This window comes from Mustela nivalis (genome assembly GCF_964662115.1).
Source record: "Mustela nivalis genome assembly, chromosome: 2".
NCBI lineage: Eukaryota > Metazoa > Chordata > Mammalia > Carnivora > Mustelidae > Mustela > Mustela nivalis.
The window spans coordinates 58286404-58310021 of record NC_139021.1 but is presented as its reverse complement, the minus strand read 5'-3'; the positions used below and the strand labels follow the sequence as shown (position 1 = coordinate 58310021).

General features: G+C 37.0%; 1 protein-coding gene across 2 annotated transcripts in view; it reads right to left on the bottom strand.

Moving 5' to 3' along the window:
- The window catches only part of UBE2W (ubiquitin conjugating enzyme E2 W), a 78379-nt gene that overhangs the window by 17562 nt on the left and 37199 nt on the right, over window positions 1-23618 (bottom strand). Inside the window, exons 2-4 of one of the 2 annotated variants that reach the window (XM_082719885.1) lie at window positions 19489-19580; window positions 11172-11274; window positions 1992-2147 (exon numbers count right to left, since the gene is read on the bottom strand). In XM_082719885.1, the coding sequence (XP_082576011.1) occupies window positions 1992-2147; window positions 11172-11274; window positions 19489-19580 (351 nt within the window). The remainder of the gene's footprint in view (window positions 1-1991; window positions 2148-11171; window positions 11275-19488; window positions 19581-23618) is intronic. The other variant, XM_082719886.1, reaches the window with a different exon arrangement.

Sequence of the window (23618 nt, the reverse complement as noted above, 5' to 3'; positions counted from 1 at the left end):
ATATACAGAATTTTACTGCATTTCACAGAACTAATGCTGCCAGAATTGCTTCCAAATTACTATCTTGGTTAAATATAATTTAGTTCGTATTATATAATATAGCTTACCAATAATTTAAATGGAGTAATAAGGCTTATACTAACTATGCAGGAAAAACTAGTAGTAGACAACTGAAATGTGAGGGGGATGAGAGAAGACTAGAAAAGGATAAAGGAGATGGAGAATATAGTCATTTTCTAGTTTTTAATAGTAAGTCATCACATTTATTTATTTATTTATTTATTGCAAATCATTGCATTAAATGTAAACAAAGCACTAATCATTAAAAGGCACCTATAAGAGTTATGTGCACACGTCACTGGTGTTCACCTCAACTGCTCTACTCTATACCTAAAATTTAAAAGTTACGTGTGTGTAGAGGGTAGAAGTGTAGAGGATAGAAGAGGGTAGAAGCAGAGAAAACATGGAAGCAATAAATAAGACTTGTTTTCAAAGCCCTCAAGGTTAACAAAAGCTCAAGTGCAGCCTTAAAATGCAACCTAGGAAAGCCCATAGGCAAAGTTAGTTAAAAAACACTACAGTAAGATAATGTGTACCCTATTGCAACTATTCAAAGATGTATGTTTTTCTGCATATTTTAATATTCCTGAATGGGGATACATACCTTTTAACATGTATTAACTGTCACAGTTTAACTGACAGAAGTTTCTTACATTCTTATATGGTATATAGATTGCATATTAATGCTATTAATGCTGTAATTAAAAAATTCAATTTAAACCATTATTTCCCCATGCTTCTTTGAACAAAAAGAATCTGTTTTTTTTGGGGCGCCTGGGTGGCTCAGTGGGTTAAAGCCTCTGCCTTCAGCTCAGGTCATGATCTCAGGGTCCTGGGATCGAGTCCCACATCGGGCTCTCTGCTTGGCAGGGAGCCTGCTTCCTCCTCTCTCTGCCTTCCTCTCTGCCTACTTCTGATCTGTCTCTGTCAAAGGAATAAATAAAATCTTTAAAAAAAAAAAAAAAAAGAATCTGTTTTTTTAAACCTAACACCAAGAAACTTCTTATAAAACTAACATTTCAAGAAATTCAGTTTGCAAACAATGGCTTAGAGTATTTCAGCATAGAAAACCTATCATTTAAAAATAAACTACTTAAAGTTCTCTAAAAACTAATTTAAAGTTCTCTAAATGCTAATTTAGTAAAAATGAGAGTTCAATTTCAAGAAAACAGGGGGGAAAAACTGCTGTTATTACACAGACCCCTAATCTGTAAAGTAAAGCTGTTCTCCTTTAGACCCGATACAAAAGGAAAACGTCATGAAGAAAAGAGGGCTTTAAAATAGAGAAATACATGAACACTGGGCTACACACTCACTCTCAGGCATAAACCACAAGAGGGCCAGAAATGCACACAGGATTTAGATACTTTACAAGGGTATCCTAAATTTAACTCATGTGATTTTTCTTTCTGGTGTTTTTACCTTTCCATCAGACAGAATCTGTGGTTAAAAAAAAGGGAATGAGAAGAAAAGTCCTGAAAATTCTGCTGGTCTTTAACCTTTCTCTTTCAACCTAATCATGATGATCAAGCATGATAGGAAAGCTCTGGTTCCTGGGAAATTCCCTAAAAGAGGCTGATAGGGTGGGAGCCAGCAGAGGGGAGAAGGGAAACATGCTCTTGGGACTTTCCACTGTGAAATCTAGAAATGAGAATTTTTTGTATGCTTCTACCTTGTGCATGCTTACAGAAATAAAATTCAAATTATTTGAGAACATCTGCAGAAATTTTCTGTTTAAGAAATATAAAACAATGTCTGACTTCTACATGGAATGAAAGATTATCGAAGTAATTTTCTAATCCGTTACTAAGCATATTACCCATAACTTCTTAATAAAAGGCATTAAGTGTTCCTTTACATAAATTATAAATAATTTCTCTACCTAAACTAAAAAAAGAGATATTACCTGGAATAATTCTGAGAAGTCCTACCTTTTCTTTGCAGCTGGAAAGCATACTAATAATGCTAAGACAAACTGATTGGACTGAGAGCGCTGGGGACCAGTCTTCTGTTAGAATGGATAAACAGATATGACCATTGCTATAAACATGAGGATGAACGGGAATATTTTCACCAGTAAACATGACCTAAGAAAGAATAAAATTCCATTAACACTCAAATATTCTCTATTACCAAGAAATAAAATATTCTCCATAGAACTTACTATTTTAAAAACCAATTAAAAACAAATAAAGTAAGTGCCAGAAACAAGATAAACAACTGCTTGTTGTTTATTCTCATCAATCCACAAAGTACTGGTTTCACTGTGTGAATGAGGATGTAGGGAATGGAACATACAGAGAAAAAATCCAGGTCATCTCTTTATTTATTTCAGCTATTTTTCACAAATCCCTTTAAAAATTTATAAATTACCATGCACTTTTAGCCCAATAAAGACAATTATAAAATGTCTTTTCACATTCTACTCATTGCTCTCTGCATACAGAAATACAAAAGTATTCAATTTTGAGACAATACGAATTACATGTGACAAGAACACCCCTTTCACCGGTAACAATGCTACCACCTAAGGTACTATGTGCAAAAGGAAATAATTTATATATACCATCTCCTCTAAACTTGCTCATTCATTATGATACATACACATTACTACTTAGTGATCCTCAAATAACTGTGCCTACACACAAAAAAAAGTTTGAATGGGTCAAGTGTTTCTCTGCCTTTTTTTCTACTCAATTCTTCTAACAGTTTTTCCTTTCTCCACCTTGTCACCACACTAACTGTAAGGTAATAAATCTATTATTCCTTCCTTTGGCCTAATAACTCATTAAGTATCCCATAGTAGTGTTTCTTAAACATATCTACCCTAAGCATCTGAACAGGGAGAAGACTGAATTCATACATCCCAAAGAACCTGTAAGCACAGCCCAAACTAGGACAAAGACACTGAAGTCTTAATATTTCAGGCTGTTTATATTTTACCTCATAAAAATTACTTATTTTGATATAAAAATTAATCCACCAATCTTTATGTGTATTTTGTTCTGTGGTAAGATCTAACATTTTTACTCTGCTGTTAATAGTAATTACTAACTCGTGACCTTAAGAAAAAAAAATCACCTGAAGATCTGGGTAAAAATATAAATGCAAGAGCTCCACTTTCACAGATACTGATTCAGTAGGTATGGTGGGATTTTTATAAAGCTCGTCAAATATTAACCAGTAGTTCCCAAATGAGACTTACATGTATCTCTCTCAGCCCTAAAACTCCCTCACACTTGAATACACAACAAAATCTTACTAAGAAGAAACCCCACCTTCAGTTATATCAGAAATTGATGAAGTATTTATTGCTCTAGGCATAACCTATTTCCCCCTTTATATAAGAACAAAAAAGACAGCCAGTGAAATAAGTATGGCTAGAGTAAGGTATATCAGCATTTAATATGGGACATGTTACGGAGAAGTACCATAAACTGGGTTTTTTGCTTTTATTTTCAAGTATCTAGCTACAAAATTGTCTTCATTTCAATTTCGCAAATACTTACATTTTAACAAAGCACTCTTTCATATATGTAGGAGTCCACTAATATTTTCAAACATACTACTAACATATGGAACTTGTTTCCTTGGCTGAAGCCAATATAAGAAAACAAAAGGAATTTTTTTCTCAAAGGAATGACTTTACACACTTGCATATTTTGTTTCTTTACATTTTGGTCATGCACCCTCTATTCCCACTAAAAAGAGCTAAAATAAAGCTGAAAACTAAAAACAAGTCTCAAAGTAAGAGATATCAAGTTACTTGCCCTGCCTGATTGCAGAAGACCACCCAATCCCCAACTTTAGCACAGCTGTGTTTGAAGCCTACCATTTATCTCAATTTTATCTATCAGTGCTAGTCTCCTTTTCATCACTTTTTGCTTAAAAAAAAAAAAAAAAAAGCGGGGGGGGGGGCCTCTCTGTAAAAGGAAATGACTGCTTAAATGGTCTTGCAGCTCCGTACTTTGAGTCTACCCACAATTATTCTAAATTTTATTTTTATAAACATGTAGTTTACTATATATATTTGATATTCCCACAATGTTTTATAGATGTCTAGAGCGGGAGTTTACAAATCTCACAGAACATGCATCTGCTTTGGGGTATTCATTCAGCCACAAAATTCCATTTGACCAACAGGATATTTTCATTAAGAATACAAACAATGCCCAAGACCTTATCCCCTGGTCACAAATATTTTTTAAAGGGTATTTCTTTTCCAGTCAGATTTCCTTTTTAAAAAGTCACATAGAATAGTGCTCTGAAAGTGCCAAAAAATGAAGAATTGCTAAGTTACCTTCTTTGGCAACAACTAATCAGTGCATCAGCAACCACCAAGGAAAATACACAGACAGCAAAATACAAAGGTTATCACAACATGCTCTGACTAGCCAATCCACAAAGCAGAAGGAAAGCAATGAGTGCTCTTGGAGAGAACAGATTATAAACTAAATCACCTGACCTGAGAACCAAGGAGTACCCATGAATCAAAAGGAAATCAGAAGCGAGGAAAGGGGACGGAAAGCAGTAGTAGACACCTACAGCAGGAGCAGCAGACACTGATAAGCACCGAAGAGAGCCAGAAATCAAGACAGAAAAGCTTTAAAGGTTGAAGGGACTGAAATAAAAATAAATCAGATCTCAGTAAACCTTAAAAAAAGAAAAGCAAAGGAAAGGGGGAGGGGGAAGCTGGGGCTTTTTAACATGCTGCATGCAGGTAAATCAATTAGCTGCACATATTATAGGTAACTCCTAGGGCCTAACCTGCCAGATACAGAATTTTAGAAGTTTGTTTAAACATGGAAAGGCTGAGTTTACATGTCAGAGATAAATTCCTGAAATAAAAGAAAAAACTTTTTTCAAAGTTTATTCATGTAAAAACGCTTTTAAGCAGTTTCCACAGACACTTTTGATGTAAACTCTGCGATTCTGGTTCTTTGCATGTGATGTAAAAAGTAACCAAGGCTGAACCTCTTCAAGATCGTGCTCTTAACCGTCCTCATTTATTTAAGACATGGTACAATCCAAAGGAGGAAATGGGACATTTCAGTTACTTTAATACAGCCAAGCAGGTTCTGAAAGCCTAAGGGATGATTAGCTGTTTTCAAAATTTAAAAACTTTTTGGGGGAGTCCCAAGTAGCCAATAAAACTCACATTTAACAAGACATCTGAATACCATGAATTTGAAACCGAAGGGAATAAATAAGAACTTTGCTAATTTCTTTATTTTTAGAATTATTTATTTTTAAAATAATTTATTCAAATTCAAACTTAGTCATATCAACAGTTAACAACCAGAGAACCGTACATATTCATAAACCAAACAATAAAATGAAACTACAGATTTTAAAGAATAAGCTGTTTTACGGGAAAAAAAAAAAGCCACAATTTTAGAAAAGGATCTTAGATCTAAGGCATGTGTATCACACCTGCAGTTCAGAGTCTGCATGACTCTAAATTCCCGAACATCTCCTTATCAGTACGGTGTATTTCCAAGCTAATGCATGTGAATCACACCTGAAGTTCAGAGTCTGCATTAGAAATAGTATTCAGACGAAACTAAATTTCCAAACATCTATTAGTATGGCATATTTTCAAAAGCAAGTGAGACCCAAGAAAAACTATGCCCTGTATCATAATTTTGGAGTTAAGTAAGCATATCCCACACATCCAACATTAAGTTTTAAGCAAGCCAACCTCTGGGTAACTTTTGGTACCAATACAGTGTGTCTCACAAAATTACCAATTTAAGAATGAAAGCCACCAATGATGACACAAAACACAGGATGGAGCTTAGGTAACTTTCTAATATGAAATTCATATTTATGAGTATGAATGACCCAATACTGAATGACCCAATTCTGAGATCTGACCACAAGGAAGGCATACTACTATGTTCAGGCTAGTGTTCTGCAACTAATTAGAAAGTGAGACACCTAATGTTGCATCAAACTAGGTCGAAACACATAATAAGAATAAGCAGTATGAATAAGTTATAAAATATAAAAGCCAATATACAAAATGGATACCAGAGACAATATAAGGGAATGTTTTCTCTTATTAAAATTCTACGTTAGAGGGCACCTGGGTGGCTCAGTTGATTAACGTGACTGCCTTCGGCTCAGGTCATGATCCTGGAGTCCCGGAATCGAGTCCCGCATCGGGCTCCCTGCTTGGCAGGGAGTCTGCTTCTCCCTCTGACCCTCCCCCTTCTCATACTCACTCTCTCTCTCTCAAATAAATAAATAAAATTTTAAAAAAGAAAATTTGTAAGTAGATGGCAATATTTAATGGGCAAACTACAAAAACTGAACATGTAAGCAGAATTTATTATGATCAGATATTTAATTAATAATATATGATATAGGCAATCTAGCATAAATGGTAAATATTTGAGAAAAGTAACTACGGACTGGAGTTTTAGCATAGTTTTTAATCCAATTTTCCACTTTTAGTCACTTAACATATATTAGTAGCATCAATATTAATAGTTTTTTTTTTTGTCTTCCATAATTACCCTTATTACCCTTATGCAATTGTTCAAGTATTACAAAGTCAAAATTCCTGGGTACAATGAAACTAAATTTGGGTGCCCTGGATGGTAACCATTCTCTCTCCTTTGTAAGCTGTGTTCTTCTAGCCTACCAGTCTTCTCCTTTATCTTCCCATTGTTTTACCCCCAAGGCTTCAACGAACAGGGTTCACTGTTCCCTTTCTCCTCGTCAGGTGTCCTAGATGCTAGACAATTTTAAGGCAATAAAAATGGTTACTTAAGACTTTGGAAAGCTTAACCACCATCACAGAAAGAGCAAGGAAAATGACACCACAAATAAAAGGATGAGAACACTATGAAAATAGGTTCTGGATCTCTGCAATGAAGGAGTACTGAGCAACAGAACCAAAGGTTCTGGCATGAATAGGAAGGGGAATAAGGGTGAGGAGAAAGCAGCTACTCTTTTGCACCAGTGTTTCTAAAGCTTTGTAATCAAGGTAAGTATATTTTCAGCACCACTTTTAGCACTGATATGGTTTCAGGACGAAGTACAGTATCCTCTTTCCCCTAAAAAAACACAAAACTTCGTCACCTATTTCTAAAATGCCTAAAATATCTTCAACAAAAATTAGAGTTGAAAAGCTTAAAAACAAAGTATAACCAGGACATTTACAAGATAATGTGTTTCAATTTTATTGCATTCAAATGGGATGTTCTGACAGAGGAAGAGAGTTTAAAGGCCAAAGATACCTGGAAGGGAAGAGCTGCTAATGTGAGGGAGGAAGTAGAAAGGAAAAGAAGCAAAACAGTAAAGACACTAAACTTGAAGCCTTCAGTTTCGAAGGAGAGGTGTGGAAGATATGGCCATCTTCCACAACCTCCACTACTACTTTCTGGTGCAAGTCACCACCAACCCCTCACCTGGATTACTGCAGGTATACCTCCCAATTCCTTTGAGATAAATCTTCAAATCCTTTACACTCTTGGATAAGCCCCAAAACATCCTTTCTTTTTCATTTCCTGCTGTAGCCCTCCATTTATTTATACATAAAACTACATTTGCTCATAAATCTCAGGAGAAGCCATGTCTTTTCATGATTTGTTCCACTTCTGACATAAACTTCTCTTCTTCTGCTTTAAGTCCCAGAACAAACAGGTTTCTCTTTGCCCCCTCATTCTATTCTAAACCAATCATTGCTTTCTCTTTTGCTCCCAAAGCATATAATTTATACTTCAACTTATGCATCCAGTTTCACAGGCCAGAAGTTATGGAGTCTTCCCTGACTCCTTTTTCTCGCTCATATTTCTTATCAATTCATTAGTAAATCCTACTGGCTCAACCTTTAAAACAGGTCCAGAGCCCCTGGATGGCTCAGTTGCCTAAAGACCAGCTCTTGATTTTGGCTCAAGTCATGATCTCAGGGTCCTGGAATCCCTGCCCAGTGGGGAGTCTGCTTGAGGACTCTCTCTCTGCCTCTTACACCCGCTTGAGCCCTCTTCCTCAAATGTGTAAATCTTAAAAAAATAATAATAAAGTAAAATAAAGTAAGTCCAAAATATGGCCATCTTCCACAACCTCCACTACTACTTTCTGGTGCAAGTCACCACCAACCCCTCACCTGGATTACTGCAAGTTGTCTTATCTCCCTGTACCCTTATACACCCACAACAGTCAATGTGCCACACAGCAGTCAAATTCTTCCTTTTAATTTTAGGTAGGATCGTGTCATTCCTCTGCTCAAAATATTCAAAGGTTTTTCATCCCATTCTGAGTGAAAACCAAAACTCATACTGGGCTATACAATCCATGATGGATCCTCCAGCCCAAATTATCTCTCAGACCTATGCCTTCGATTCCCCCTCGTTTGCATACACTCCAGGGACCTGCCACATGTGCTCTAGGTTCACAGGCTTTACTAGACCATTACCATTATTTTATAATCATAGAGATTCTTGATTAATAAAAATTTAAAAATAGTTATCAAGTATTAGTAGACTTAGAGCAGCTGTTATTTTCTCAATCATGGATACTAGAAATATACAACTTCTGTGACATGAGAGTGATGTTAAAAAGTGATATAAAATCTATTCTAAAAGATTGGCAACAACTGCCCCAGAGCTTTCAAAGTTATCATACTACATATTATCTTTCACTTTTAGAGATAACAATACTGTCTGGATAAATAAGCATTTTCCCCATTCTGGTACTCACCCCTAACGGGACAGTATGGAAAGGAGTAACTTGGGTTTGAGTCTTGACTATCCTATTAGCTAGCTTTTAAACCATTAACAAGACACTTTACTTCTAAGCCTTTAATTTCTTCACTTACAAAGATGAATCCCTAACCACTTCATTAGAGCCGTTACAAGATAAAATAAAAATGGACATTACATTAGAAAAGTATAATACAAATATTACTACATAGTAGAAGGCACTGAAGTAATGTGTGGATGAAATGGTTAAGTTTGAACTTACATGAAAAGCTAAAGCAGACCTGACACCGCAGAAAATAAGGAAGCATTAGAGGTTTTAAGGAGGAGATAGGGATAGTTGTGGTGGTGATGGTGGCACTGTGTGTCTGTGCAAATCAATGAGGTAACTGCACCTTCAAGGAAATCTAACAGCACTGTGAACGGATGGCTAGGCGTGGAAAGAACTAAAGGCTATTATGTATTAGTCCACATGAAAGATAGAAACCTGGACTACAGCACTAACAGTAGGGTAAGAGTGAATTGAGTTAAGCACTGCAAAAGGATGTGCACAGCTGCATTTGACAGTGAGGGGAAGGGAAGAACTTCAATGCAAGCAGACAGGTGAACAATAACTCAAGAAAAAAACTTTTTTTCCTTATTTTGTTACTGGAAAAGATTGAATTTAGATGTGTTAAATTTGAGACATCTGGAGGTATTCAAGTAGTGATATCCAACAGTGGTGTGAAATTAAACCTCAGAAAGAAAAGATCTACACAGAACTGTAGATCTGGGAGTTAGCTGCTTAAGATGGCTAAAGACGTTAAAAAAAGAGAGAGAGAAGAACAAGGGGATGCTGAATAAAAAACACAGAAAACACCAAAATCAAAGATTCAGAAGAGAGGCCAGAAGTCAAAATAGGGAAGGAGAAAAAAATAATTTGAGATAAAATGATAGAATCCATTACAAACGCTCTTACAGAAATATTCAAGATGAAATTCAAATGATCTCCATAGTTTGGTATTTGATTTAGATTTAAATACTAAGGAAAGAATTTAGAGGACACTTGATTTGGTTCATGTTTATTAAAATACTATTTTCCTCTGATGAAAAATCTGTGGGCTCCCAGAGTAAGCCTTCTCCAATATTCCCCCAGTCAACAGTTTGAAGTTGGTGAGTCACATTCTTCCTTCATAACCCTTCAAAAAACTTAGCTGAAGTATAGAAGAACCGGTTGAAGGTGACAAGGAGATACCACTGCCTTCAAGGATTAACTATCTTAAATGATGCTGGTAAGTCAAAAGGCTACAAAATGTGAAGATCATTTCCTAGAGAAAAGGAAGATGTTTGCTTTGGTTTCTTATCATAGTCTACACATGCTTAATACAGAGGCCTAGAGGTCATGACAATACATAATCCTTAGCTTTATTTTATGAAAATGATAAAAATGGGTTTCCTAATCTTATTTTCTGCTTGCACAAAAATTGCAGAACTCAAGGAATCCATTTCCATTTAATTCTGTGCCTCTATTAAAGCAATTTCTTGTATTTATAGCATATTACAAGAACTGACCTCCATCTCTACTCCTACACTCCTTGGTATATATTCTTTTTAAAGTGGCAATGAAATAGGAATTTCCTCCAAAATAATGATTTTAGCACTTCACAAGTTTTAGGTATTTGAGAAGTTTCACTATTCAGAACCTCATTATCTAGGAGTACTACACTGAGGTGGCATTAAGTCTTATCATTTTGCCACTAGTAACTTATTTACCCATCTCACCAAGTCAGAAGTCTGGAAGTCATCCTAGAATCTCCTTTTCTCTAACTCCCAAAGATTAATCATTCACCACAGTTAAACAGCTCTCAGAAAAGTTCTTCTATCACCATTATCTCTTGCCTGAGTATTAACCCATTATGTAAACTAACTGTGCCTCAAATTATAATGATCAGACTTAGGGCTTATGTTTAGATATTTAACATCTTGTAATATATTCTATCTTTATGGTACTAAAAGACTGCAAGGACAACATGTCAATGCAAAATCAAAGAAGTGTTCTTTTCAACAAATCACTTGCCCCCCTCACAATATCATTCAATCATCTTATCTAGGAATAAGTGCCTCCAGTTATTCCAGTTCTCCCACACCCCATGGGCCTGGGTTAGATTTCCAACCCCTTTTCTGCTAACATCTATTCATAAAAAACAATGTTAAGTTCTCAGAGTATAAAAGCAGCAAAGCTCTAATCTCAATAAAGTAAAATTTTCATAAAATCTTGATTATATTACAGATAACATAAAGGAACAAATCTATTCACATAATTACAATGGATTTCTTTGTAAGTTTGTATTTAGTCAAAAGTCACTAATTTAGTGTTCTGCTATAATCTAAAAATATAATAAAAAAAAAAAATAAGGCAGTTACCTGAGGAGAGTCAAAGGGATATCGACTACTAAACTTAAATAGAAGTTGAAATTTTTCCCCTTCATATAAGGTACCTGGTGCACCTTCCATGTCTACAATCCACCTAGAATAAGGGGGGGAAAAAAAGCAAATTAAAAACTTCTGGTAAGAACTGGGCTGAGAAAGGGAACACTGAAGACTTGCTTTATACCAGGCATTGAGATAAGAGTCATTCATGTGCAACAGCATACTTCATCCTCCCAACAATTTTAACAGTAGGTATTAACACCCTTCTCTGATGCTCACAGGTTAAGTAACCAACTCAAAGTCAGACAACTGGCAAAGGACAGAGCCAAATTTTAATCCAGGTCTGAAAACACAAAATGAAAACCCAACTCAAGTGTGCTGACACCAAAGTCAATTTTGATGACTTTACACTACCTTATTTTTCCCAAAATACTATTTTTGCAATGATTAGAAAGATTTTATAGGTAGCATCAAACTAATGAACTGCCTTTCTGATATCATTTTAGAAACAACAATCGAAGTAGGTATCAACAGTAACTAGAGAATCATGGCTATTAGACCTATCTTCTCATCAGTATTCTAGAGACGAAACAGGAAAAAGGATAAGCTAACATCAGTCCCCTTACTTTGATGGCTATTCAAGGCTCTATAATGCCTTTCCTTTGTCTCTCACGTTTCAGTTGTTTCCTAAAACTCAAAAGAGATTTTTTTTTTAATTTTTCATTAACATATAATGTATAGTTTGTTTCAGGGGTACAGGTCTGTTAAACATCAGTCTTACACAATTCACAGCACTCACCATAGTACATACCCTCCCCAAGGTCCATCACCCAGCCCCCTCCCCTCCAGCAACCCTCAGTTTGTTTCCTGAGATTAAGAGTCTCCTATGGTTTATCTCCCTCTCTGTCCTTGTTCTATCCCACATTTTCCTCCTTCCCCATGAGCTTCTGTCTTGTCTCTCAAATTCCTCCTATCAGTGAGATCATATGATATTTGCCTTTCTGTGACTGACTTATTTCGCTTAGCGTAACACCCTCTAGTTCCATCCATGTTGCTGTAAAAGGCAAGATTTTGTGGGCTTTTTTAAAAAATTTATTTATTTGACAGACAGAGATCACAAGCAGGCAGAGAGACAGACAGAGGAGGTGGGGGAAGACGGCTCCCTGCTAAGCAAAGAGCCCGATGTGGGGCTCGATCCAAGGAGATCATGACCTGAACGGAAGGCAGAGGCTTAAAGCACTGAGCCACCCAGGCACCCCTTGTGGTTTTTGATGGCTGCATAATATTCCACATGAAATCTATCTATCTCACATCTTCTTTATCCATTCATCTGTTGATAGACATCTAGGCTCTTTCCATAGTTTGGCTACTGTGGACACTGCTGCTATAAACATTCAGGAGCACATGCCCCTTCGGATCCCTACATTTGTAACTTTAGGGTAAATACCCAGTAGTGCAATTGCTGAATCATAGGGTAGCTTCTCTATTTTCAATCTTTTGAGGAACCTCCATAAAGTTTTCCAGAGTGGCTGCACCTGCTTGCACCTGCTTGCACCCCCACCAACAGTGTAGGAGGGTTCCCCTTTCTCCGCATCCTCGCCAACACCTGTCATTTCCTGACTGGTTAATTTTAGCCATTCTGACCGGTGTGAGGTGGTAGGTATCTCACTTAGAAGTGATTTCTATAGCCTCTTTATAAGCCTACTTTGTTTCCACATAAAATAATAATGAATATACATCTGTTTATAATTACAATCAATCCCTTGCTCACTTATTAGTAAGTCCTATGCCCAACATGGGGCTTGAACTCACAATACTGAGATTGACAGTAACATGCTCTACTGACTGAGCCAGCCAAGTACCCATATCTCTTCTCTTATAAAAAAAAGGGGCGGTATATTTCTCACTCTGCCCCTCCCCTGCTCATGCTCTCTCAAATAAATGATCTTAAAAATAAATTAATTGGGGCGCCTGGGTGGCTCAGTTGGTTAAGCAGCTGCTTTCATCTCGGGTCATGATCCCAGCGTCCTGGGATCGAGTCCCACATCGGGCTCCTTGCTCGGCAGGGAGCCTGCTTCTCCCTCTGCCTCTGCCTGCCATTCTGTCTGCCTGTGCTCGCTCTCTCCCCCCGCCTCTCTCTGATGAATAAATAAAATCTTTAAAAAAAATTAAAAAAAAAATAATAAATTAATTAATTTTTAAAAGGGAAAACTGGGACATCAGGGTGGCTCAGTTAAGCATCCAACTCTCTATTTCAGCTCAGGTCTGATCTCAGGATCCTGACATTGAGCCCTGTATCTTAAGCCTGTTTAAGATTCTCTCTCTCTCCCTCCCTGCCACCCCCCTCCCCAACCCTGCTGGTCATGTATGTGTTCTCTAATAAAAAATAAATAAATAAAAATTTAAAAAGGGGAGTAGAATAAGGATTATGGTGGCAAAGATGGTGGGGCCACATTGAAGCAAAAGTGGACTAATCATTAGACTCCTAATTAAAGCACTGGCCAATTCCTTTCATCTAAAACTTTTTAGGTATAAAAATTTATTACTTTAAGTACAGTATTAAGGAAGTAATATTGAGAATACAGTGTTGAGGTTCTAGTCATCACCCCACATACTATGGATTAGTATAATAAATGTGCCTGTTCTTAGAAAGCAATCAGCTAACACATGCATGCCTTTAAAAAGATAGCTATTCATTTTCAAAGTGTATGCTGAATACCACACATGAGAATAAAAGATATGACCATGAAACAATAGTTTACATTGAATTACATAGGTCTGTCCATTCGCGGTGGCCATGAGTAAGCTGTTTTACTTTTGTAAAAAGTAAAACTATTGTTTTACTTGTTTTAACTATTTCAATTCTAAAACACACATTTAAAACAAAGTTAAAAGTTCATTACAAAAGGACACTCATCTCAAAGTGCTGCAAAGATAAATGGCATTACATATGCAAAACACGTAGTACTTTCCTGATATCAGAACCAGTACATAGTAAATGAAATATAATGCATAAGCTGCATTAAAAACAAATAAAAAACAAAAACGTGTTCTCCTTACAAACTGGGTCTTTGCTAGCCATCAAGATCCCCCTTCATCCCTGACATCTACTATCCACAATGACTATTCCAAGGAAAAACCAGAGGACTTCCTGGTGCTCTTTCTTTAAAAGTTGATTTGATTTGTTTGATTGAATGAGTGATGAGCTAGTAAGAGCAGGAGAAAGAAAAGAGGGGAAGGGAAAGGAAGGGTCTCAGGCAGCTCTGGGCTCAACCTCAACGCAGGGCTTGATCTCAGGACCTTGAGATGATGACTTGAGTCAAAACCAAGAGTCCAGGGGCGCCTGGGTGGCTCAGCGGGTTAAAGCCTCTGCCTTCGGCCCAGGTCATGATCCCAGGACCCTGGGATGGAGCCCCACATCGGGCTCTCTGCTCAGTGCAGAGCCTGCTTCTCTCTCTCTCTCTGCCTGCCTCTCTGCCTACTTGTGTTCTCTGTCAAATAAATAAATAAAATCTTAAAAAAAAAAAAACCAAAACCAAAACAAAACCAAGAGTCCAGCTTTTTAACCAACTGAGCCACCTGGGCACCCCCTCCTGGTGCCATTTCATTCTCTTTATAAGGCAAATTTTAGGTCAGAGACACCTGGGTGGCTCAGTCTGTTAAGTGTCTGCCTTTGGCTCAGGACATGATCCTAGGTCCTGGGATCAAGTCCTGAGTCAAGCTCCTTGCTCAGCAGGGAGCCTGCTTCTCCCTCTGCCTGCCTTTCCCCTTGCTTCTGTGCTGCTTCTCTCTCTGACAATAAATAAAATCCTGAAATAAAAATTTTAGGACAGGGACGCCTGGGTGGCTCAGTGGGTTAAGCCACTGCCTTCGGCTCAGGTCATGATCCCAGGGTCATGGGATCGAGTCCCGCATAGGGTTCCTTGCTCGGCAGGAAACCTGCTTCTCTCGCTGCCTCTGCCTGCATCTCTGCCTGCTTGTGTATACTCGCTTGCACTTGCTCACTCTCTCTCTCTCTCTGGCAAATAAATAAAAATCTTAAAAAAAAAAAAAATTTTAGGACATACTGTACCATAAATTTACCTGTGATCTATCCAAATACAGCTTTTAAATAATAGCTAAGCAAATATCTTAGTAATCCTTCCAATATCTGGGTGAGACACATCAAAGGTGGCATATATTTTCAAAATTGTACAGGATAATTTTAAATAACTTTTTGCTAATTGAAAAAGCAATATATGTTCACTATAGAAAATTTAGAAAGGTATAAACAAAAATCACCCAAATATAATCACTGTTGAAGTACTTTCAGTACATTTCATTCTAGCCATTTTATAGTTTATCAATGGAATTGATAAATTAAGTGTAGTTAAATTATGTTAAATTATGTGTACACTTGAATCAGTTGGTTAAGGGTGTGACTCTTGATTTCAGCTCAAGTCACTATCTCAGGGTCATGGTCCCATGTCGGGCTCCATGCTGGGGATGGAGTCTGCTTAAGATTCTCTCTCCCTCTGCCCACCTCCCCCTTGCTCTCTCTAAAAAATAATAATAAATAAAATTTTAAAAAAAATAACAAAACAAATAAACAAAAATAAATCCTCAGTGTTTATGAGTCCAATTAAGGGCACATGCCTCTGAGGATGAATAAAATGGGAGAAGTCTCAGTTCTTAACTTCCAGTGAGTAGTTATTGTTCTAGGGTTCTAATGTTTAAACAGTTATTTTTCATGCATTCATAGCTCCTAATCAAAGAAATGGCCAACTATTCCCCTCCAAAGGAAAAACTAGCTCCGTTGGATAAATTACGACAGGATACACACCAATATGGTCTCTCTCAGGGATTTTCAAAGGGATTATGTTTATACAAACTTTCTGCATCTCATGCTGACTACAGGCTGTAACTCAAGGGATGCCATTGCATGGTCTAACTTTGAGAAACCATTTCCCTTTTACTGACATTTAAATTGCTTCTAAATTGTCTCTAGAAATAGTAATGTTGAAATGAGTATAGTCAGTTCCAAGTTAATTTTTTTTTTTTTTTTTTAAAGGCAAGCTCTATGTCCACCAACATGGGGCTTAAACTCACAACCCTAAGATCAAGAATTTCATGTTCTGGGCACCTGGGTGGCTCAGTGGGCTAAAGCCTCTGCCTTCGGCTCAGGTCATGATCTCAAGATCCTGGGATCAACCCTGCATCAGGTTCCCTCAAGCAGGGAGCCTGCTTTCCCCCCTCTCCCTCTGCCCACCTCTCTGCCTACTTGTGATCTCTGTCTATCAAATAAATATATAAAATCTTTAAAAAAACAAATAAATAAGAGAATTGCACATTCTACTAAATGAGGCAACCAGGCACCCCTGGGTTAATCTTTCTATGTCTCTGTTCCTTCCTTAGTTCAGCATAGGGGTTTATTTATTAGTTCAAAGGATATGATATGCTTTTTCAAAAGGTCTTAATACATGCTACAAAACTGTCTTCCAGAAAGCTGAACGTGCTTTTTAAAAAAATCATCATTCTTATTCCACTTAAACATACCTTTTAAGATCTAATTTTTTAAGACTACTTTTATATCCTGGAAGACAGTCAAAGATAAAAAAAACTTTTGTGACTCATTTACAGTAAATTATTTTAAAAGAAAAACTGTCTGACAAACATCTCTAAAAATGACAGGTTTATTCTACAACAAAGATACTGCAGTTTTGGTAGTTAAACAATTTGTGGTAAAATTGCTTGCCAATCTAAACAAATGTTTCCATTTGTACAAATGTAAAACATTCCTTTAACCATTTATAAATCATTATATTATGTGGTTCTGAAAATGGGAAAGGCTGAAATAGGAAGCACTTGATTATTACTGATGAAATGGAATATAATCTGTTCATTATACACAACCCCCCCCAAAAATCTTCATTTAATTATATAGAACAAATGTCATACACTCTAAACATGTTCTCCATTTTCAAATTTCACTTGAGAGAAATTAAAAAATCAATCAAGAGTCACAACAAGAAACAGAAGAACCTTAAATGAATATTACTAAGTAATAGAGGCCATCTGAAAGGCTACATACTGTAGGATTCCAACTATATGAGGGTCTGGGGAAGGGAAAACTACAGAAACAGTAAAAAGATCAATGGGAGGGGTGATGAGTAGCTGGAGCACAGGCGATCTTCAGGGCAGTGAAATACTCCACATGATACCATAATGATGAAACATGCCATTGAACATTCACCCAACCATACAGCACAACGAATGAATTACAATGTAAACTATAGACTCTGAGGGATTACGATGTGTCAATCACACCTCCTCAATTATAACAAATGTCCCACTCTGGTGGGGGATGTTGACAATGGGGGAGGGTTGTGCATGTGTGAGAGCAGAGGGTATGTGGGCAATCTCTGTACCTTCTGCTCAATTTTGCAGGGAACCTAAAAATGCTTGAGAACCCAGCCATGTTTTAAAAAGATTGTTATAGAGCTAGATATCCGTACTCATTTTCAAACAACAATATATCCATCCAAACATCAATAGATCCATTCTTCACATCTCTGTTTTTAAAAAGCTTGAATTCTGTCATAAGTATGGACTCAAATCTCAAAGTCAAAGCTAACTAAAATTATTTCTCTAAAAGGATAAATATGTCCATGAATTCTGGTCACTTTTCCTCTCTGGACCTAGAATATATCACTATTTGAATTATTCTTTTTGTCCTATAATTTGGTTTACTGTATACTTTTTTATCTTGTTGCCTCCTCTCTCTTTCATGTTTCTGAAGATTTTAAGGAAAGGTTCCATTATTTTAAATCCCTCTCCCCACGCCCCATTTCAGAACATTTAGCCTTGTCTAACACAACTATAAAGTCAAAAGAATGGTAAAAATAGACTGTACTGGGTTGTGAGATCTTAGGATGATACTTTAGAAAACATTTCAGGGCAACTCTGTCAGGACCCTTCTCACTTGAGAGCTTTTTCTGTGTCTTCACTTAAGAAGCTTCTATCGCTTGGGGGGCCTGGGTGGCTCAGTGGTTAAGCATCTGCCTTTGGCTCAGGTCATGATCCCAGGTTCCTGGGATTGAGACCCACATCAGGCTCCCTGCTCAGTGGGCGGGAAGCCTGCTTCTCCCTCTCCCACTCCCCCTGCTTGTGTTCCTTCTCACTCTGTCTCAGCAAATTAAAAAAAAAAAAAAAAAAAAAGAATAGGAAAAAAACATTTCAAACTAATTGAAATGCTCATCTTTATGAGAGGACACATATGTCTCTCTCTACTCTTCTTGGTTTCATATCTGAAAAAGACTTCTTTGTGCCCAAGGAAGAAGCAGAATTAGACTATTTCTGTGTCTTCCTTCTATGGTTCACTTTTCTATCCTCATGAAGTTTCTTATCTATTAAAAGAGGCTGCTGAAGAGTCTGGCATTTAGTTACCGTTCTGTACAGGGCAATTAATGCGTTCAGGGATTGGAGACACCTCTTGACTATTATTCTCTTCAAACCTCTACATGTGGTTTTGAAAAATTTGAAAAACAACCTCATGCCAAACTGCTCTATTTTAGATGAAGATCATTTCATAAACAAAAGTCAAGCCAAAGTTTTTATATGCTGCCTCTTTAGTAGGAAACATTTTAAAATGTTACTAACCAACATATGGTTGGGGAAAAAAAAGGTTAACAAATCATACATCATACGCAATGTGTATGATGATACTATTATGGGAAATACAAAATGGGAAATACGAAAGCATAGGATAAGATCTATTTATTTACCTCTTGATGGAATAAAGTGGTATGAAACATGAAAATTCCACATTTAAAAATTTTTTTAAGATTTATTTATTTGGGGGGGGCGCCTGGGTGGCTCAGTGGATTAAGCCTCTGACTTCGTCTCGGGTCATGATCCCGGGGTCCTGGGATCGAGCCCCGCATCGGGCTCTCTGCACAGCAGGAAGCCTGCTTCCCTTCCTCTCTCTCTCTGCCTGCCTCTCTCTCTGCCTGCCTCTCGGCCTACTTGTGATCTCTCTGTCAAATAAATAAATAAAATTAAAAAAAAAAAAAAGATTTATTTATTTGGGAGAGAGAGCAAGGAGAGGGGCAGAGTGAGAGACAGCAAGAGAGAATCTCAAGCAGACTCCCCACTGAGTGCAGAGCCCAAAGAGGGGCTTGATCTCGTGACCCTTAATCAAAATCAAGAGTTGGACACTTAACCAAATGAGCCATCCAGGTGCCCCCAAATATTACATTTTTAAAAATAAGTGTATATTCATGCTTTACACTAATAATAAAAGAAACAATGACTTCAAGAATTAAATACTTACTGTGTAATTGAATTCTGAACACTCTTTTCATTTAAAGTCATTCCGGGAGGTGGGTCATTTTGCAAAGCCAACAGTTCTTTCTGCAGTCGTTTCTAGAAAAGAATATCAACAGTAATTTGTACTTAAAAAAAAAAAAAAAAGACAATATAAACATCCTTCTAGTTTCCATCTGAAATCCTTGAGTAAATTTCTTCCAAATGCTCACACCTTTTCTTTTGCAAGAACTTTTCATCTTGTATATATCTTAATTTTTGTTTGCCCTGTAATTCACAATCAAAATATTTCTAAATAGATTTGTAAACAATGATGCTGTTAAGTGGTTACAAAAAGCAGACCACTACCTGCAAAACGTCACTGTTACTCCACTGAGGTTATAAGATCTCAGCCCAGATTATAACTGCTTAAAAGTTTCAGCAGTGTTTCCTTTACTACTTTTCAATTATAAAAACCACACTTCTCCATCATCCTTAAAAAATGTCACTTTAGACATACAAGCTTGCCAAAAAACTATACAGTAACCACATATGCAAAAAGCCTTTTGAAAATGTTTTGAATAATTTTAATTTACAATTTACAGCCCATATTTATTTTCATTTTTAAATAGGATACCTACACACAAACTTTCAATTCCAGAATATAATGTCAGGACCTGATATATAATTATTTTTCCACACATTAGATGCCCCCAAATGGCTATATTTTACATTCTTGTTTATACAGTTTTTATTGCTCAACTCTTCCCATGTAATCACTAGTGGACATTCTTTCCCAGTATACAACAAAGCAACACAAAAACCACAGAAGCCCACAGCTTATGGGTTTAAAAACCAAATAACTAATGTTATTAGAACTGATGTAACACTATAAAGACTCTTAATGAGCATCTTTTCTTGCATTAAAGTAAACAAGCATGGATATCTGTTCTGAACTCAACAATTCCCTATTTAAAAGCTAGCTTGTAGTTTTTCTGGGCAATGAAATATTACTAACAATATAGCATGTTTCTAGATCTTTTCGATGCTGGATACTTTCAAGTAAGCTTAACATCATCCAACACCATTACAGGTTAGAAAACTTCTCCCTTCTTTCTTGAGAATCACTGCACAAGAACCTATTAATAGGCACATACTTGACCCACAGACAGCTAGCTATCTATGGACCATCATGTCTTTGCTTTGTTCTCTGCAGCCCTTCTGCAATTACGTTCTTACATTTGTCTGGCTGCCTCCTTACAAGGAGGATGGACAATGTTGTTGATCACAGCAAACCCAGGGCCTAAAACATGCTCAAAAACATTTGCTAATAAATCAATACAAATTATCCAAAAAACCCAAAACAAAACAAAACAAAATCTCCTAAATGGCCCTTTAAATGGCCAAGAATGAAAACTTCCCTTGGATCTTGCAATATCACAATTGCTAATAACAATGAAAATAAAGTATCGGCTACTTGCAATTTCTGACGTCAGTTGCCTCCCAAAATTTAAAATAATTACAAACTGAAAAGTACTTAAGAGAAATTTTAACTACCTAAAATGTAAAAAAAAAGCTGCCTGCCTAAATAACTTGTTTTGAATAAAGGAATGTAATTGTGATAAATTTTTTGTTAGAACAAGGTTTTTAATTTATTTCACTTAACAATAACAAATGTGGGTTATATGATCAAGTAAATGTTTTTATTTATTAAGTTTTTTTTTTTAAAGATTTTTATTTATTTATTTGACAGACAGAGATCACAAGTAGGCAGAGAGGCAGGAAGAGAGAGAGAGAAGGAAGCAGGCTCCCTGCTTGAGCAGAGAGAGCCCGATGCGGGGCCCGATCCCAGGACTCTGAGATCATGACCTGAGCTGAAGGCAGAGGCTTTAACCCACTAAGCCACCCAGGCGCCCCTTTATTAAGTTTTTAATTTTAATTCCAGTATCGTTAACATACAGTGTTATATTAACAGGTATACAATATAGTGATTCAGTGATCAAGTACATTTTTAAAAACACTGGGTACAACTATTTTCTTCAATGCAGGCCTTCTCAGAGACTTTTTTATTATTTTTTTAAGATTTTATTTATTTATTTGACAGATCACAAGCAGGCAGAGAAAGAGGAGGAAGCTGAGCAGAGAGCCCGATGTGGGGCTCGACCCCAGGACCCTGGGATCATGACCTGAGATGAAGGCAGAGGCTTTAACCCACTGAGCCACCCAGGTGCCACTCAGGAAGAAGATAACACAGAGGCTTCCAAAAGTAACGGAACCCCCTTAGTGTAAAGCATCTTGGAAAAATCTTGTTTCAATAACCACATTTTGGGGATCTTGAGAACCTCACTGAAACAGGGAAAGCAATCCCTAATTATCAAATCAAGGGAAGTTTATTTGCATAGCTACTAACTGAAACAGGAGGATAAAAAGGTAAGCTATGAAGAATCTTACTGGCATAATTAACCCTAGGTCTCCTGAATATAGTGATACAAAAAAGAAATGTTTTCCACACCCTGATACTACTCCTTACATGTTCTCAAGAGACTTGTGATGACCAAACTCCAAGAGCAATCTCCAATTAACTCTGTTTCCTTATATTCACATTTTTCTGTAGTTCCTTCCAACACTGTACCAAAACTGTCAGTGACCAACAGAATATAGCAGAAACAATGTTACTCCCAAGATTAGTTCTAAAAGACTATGGCTTACATTTTGGTCACTCTCTGCAGAATCATTTGCCATACTGTGAAGAGCCTAATTCAGAAGCTCACATGCTAAGATTACTGGCCTCCTGGGGCACCAGGGTGGCTCAGTGGGTTAAGCCTCTGCCTTCGGCTCAGTCATGATCTCAGAGTCCTGAGATCGAGCCCTGCATTGGGCTCTCTGCTCGGCAGGGAGCCTGCCCCCCCCACCCTCTGCCTACTTGTGATCTCTGTCAAATAAATAAATAAAATCCTAAAAAAAAAAAGAGAGAGAGAGAGAGAAAAGAAAAGAAACGAAACAGTAATTCCTTGGAGAAGGCAGGACATTTATTATTTTTTTTTTTTAATAAGACTTTGTTTGAAAGAGAGTGTGCTTGCGTGCGCACATGCAGGCAGAGGGAAAGAAAGCAGCAGACTCCTCACTGAACACAGAGCCCAATCCCAGGACTCTGAAATCAAAACCTGAGTCAAAGTCAGATACTTAACTGACTCAGCCACCCAGGTGCCCCAACATGTCTTTAAGTAACCAATCGGTCCTCTCAAGGGTCCACTGGATCTTCTAAGCAACTGGTTCTAATCAGTTATACTAAAAAAAAAAAGAAAACAAAACAAAAACAAAAAAAGGGGGGGGGGGGAGAAACTGATTCTGAGTTTCCTGAATGTGGAACCAGAAGCTAAAAGAGAAAGATCTAAAAAATTTGATGTAAAAATAAAAAAATAATTCCTACTCACTTGAGGATATGAAGAACGACTGTAAACTAGAGATCACACCATGTAGCCTCAATCAACAGAAAGCTATTATAGCTAATAGCTTCCTAATTTGGAAGACAAAACTTAGAAAAAGCAGAAGAGAAATACAAAAGCAATGATACCACTCGTTGTGAAAACTATAGCATGGCAATATGGTCAGCTTTCCCAGACAGTACTGAAAATGGCAGCTACAGAATGAGGTAGCTGGAAATAATGGGAAATAGCTGCAAAAGGTAACTACTGTAACCAAAGAAGCAGGAAACTACCCAGAAACCACTGGGTGAGGAAGAAGCCAAGAAATTAGAGTTCTAGTGGTTCTTGACCAAATATCACCCTTTTCTGTACCTAAACTGGTGAGGTATGGGAAAACTAATTACATATATTGCAAATGTACCATGTTCTCTGAATCTAAGAAACATCATCATAAGATGCACCATTATCTTACAGAACACCAGAAAAGGAAAACTTCTGCCAATTAAACACCACTGGTAAGATATCGATTCCAGATGTTTAAATATTTTTAAATGTACATTTAAAAATCTGTGAACATTATATTAATAAAAGTTTAATTTCTGAGTAAGTTGAATATGGCTAAAATGATTCTTTTTTCAATATTTAACACCTAACCAAAAATACATGATCTCAATCTTTAAATATATACTTTATTTCCAGAATTCTCCTCCCTGACTAAAAGGCCTGAAGTTAC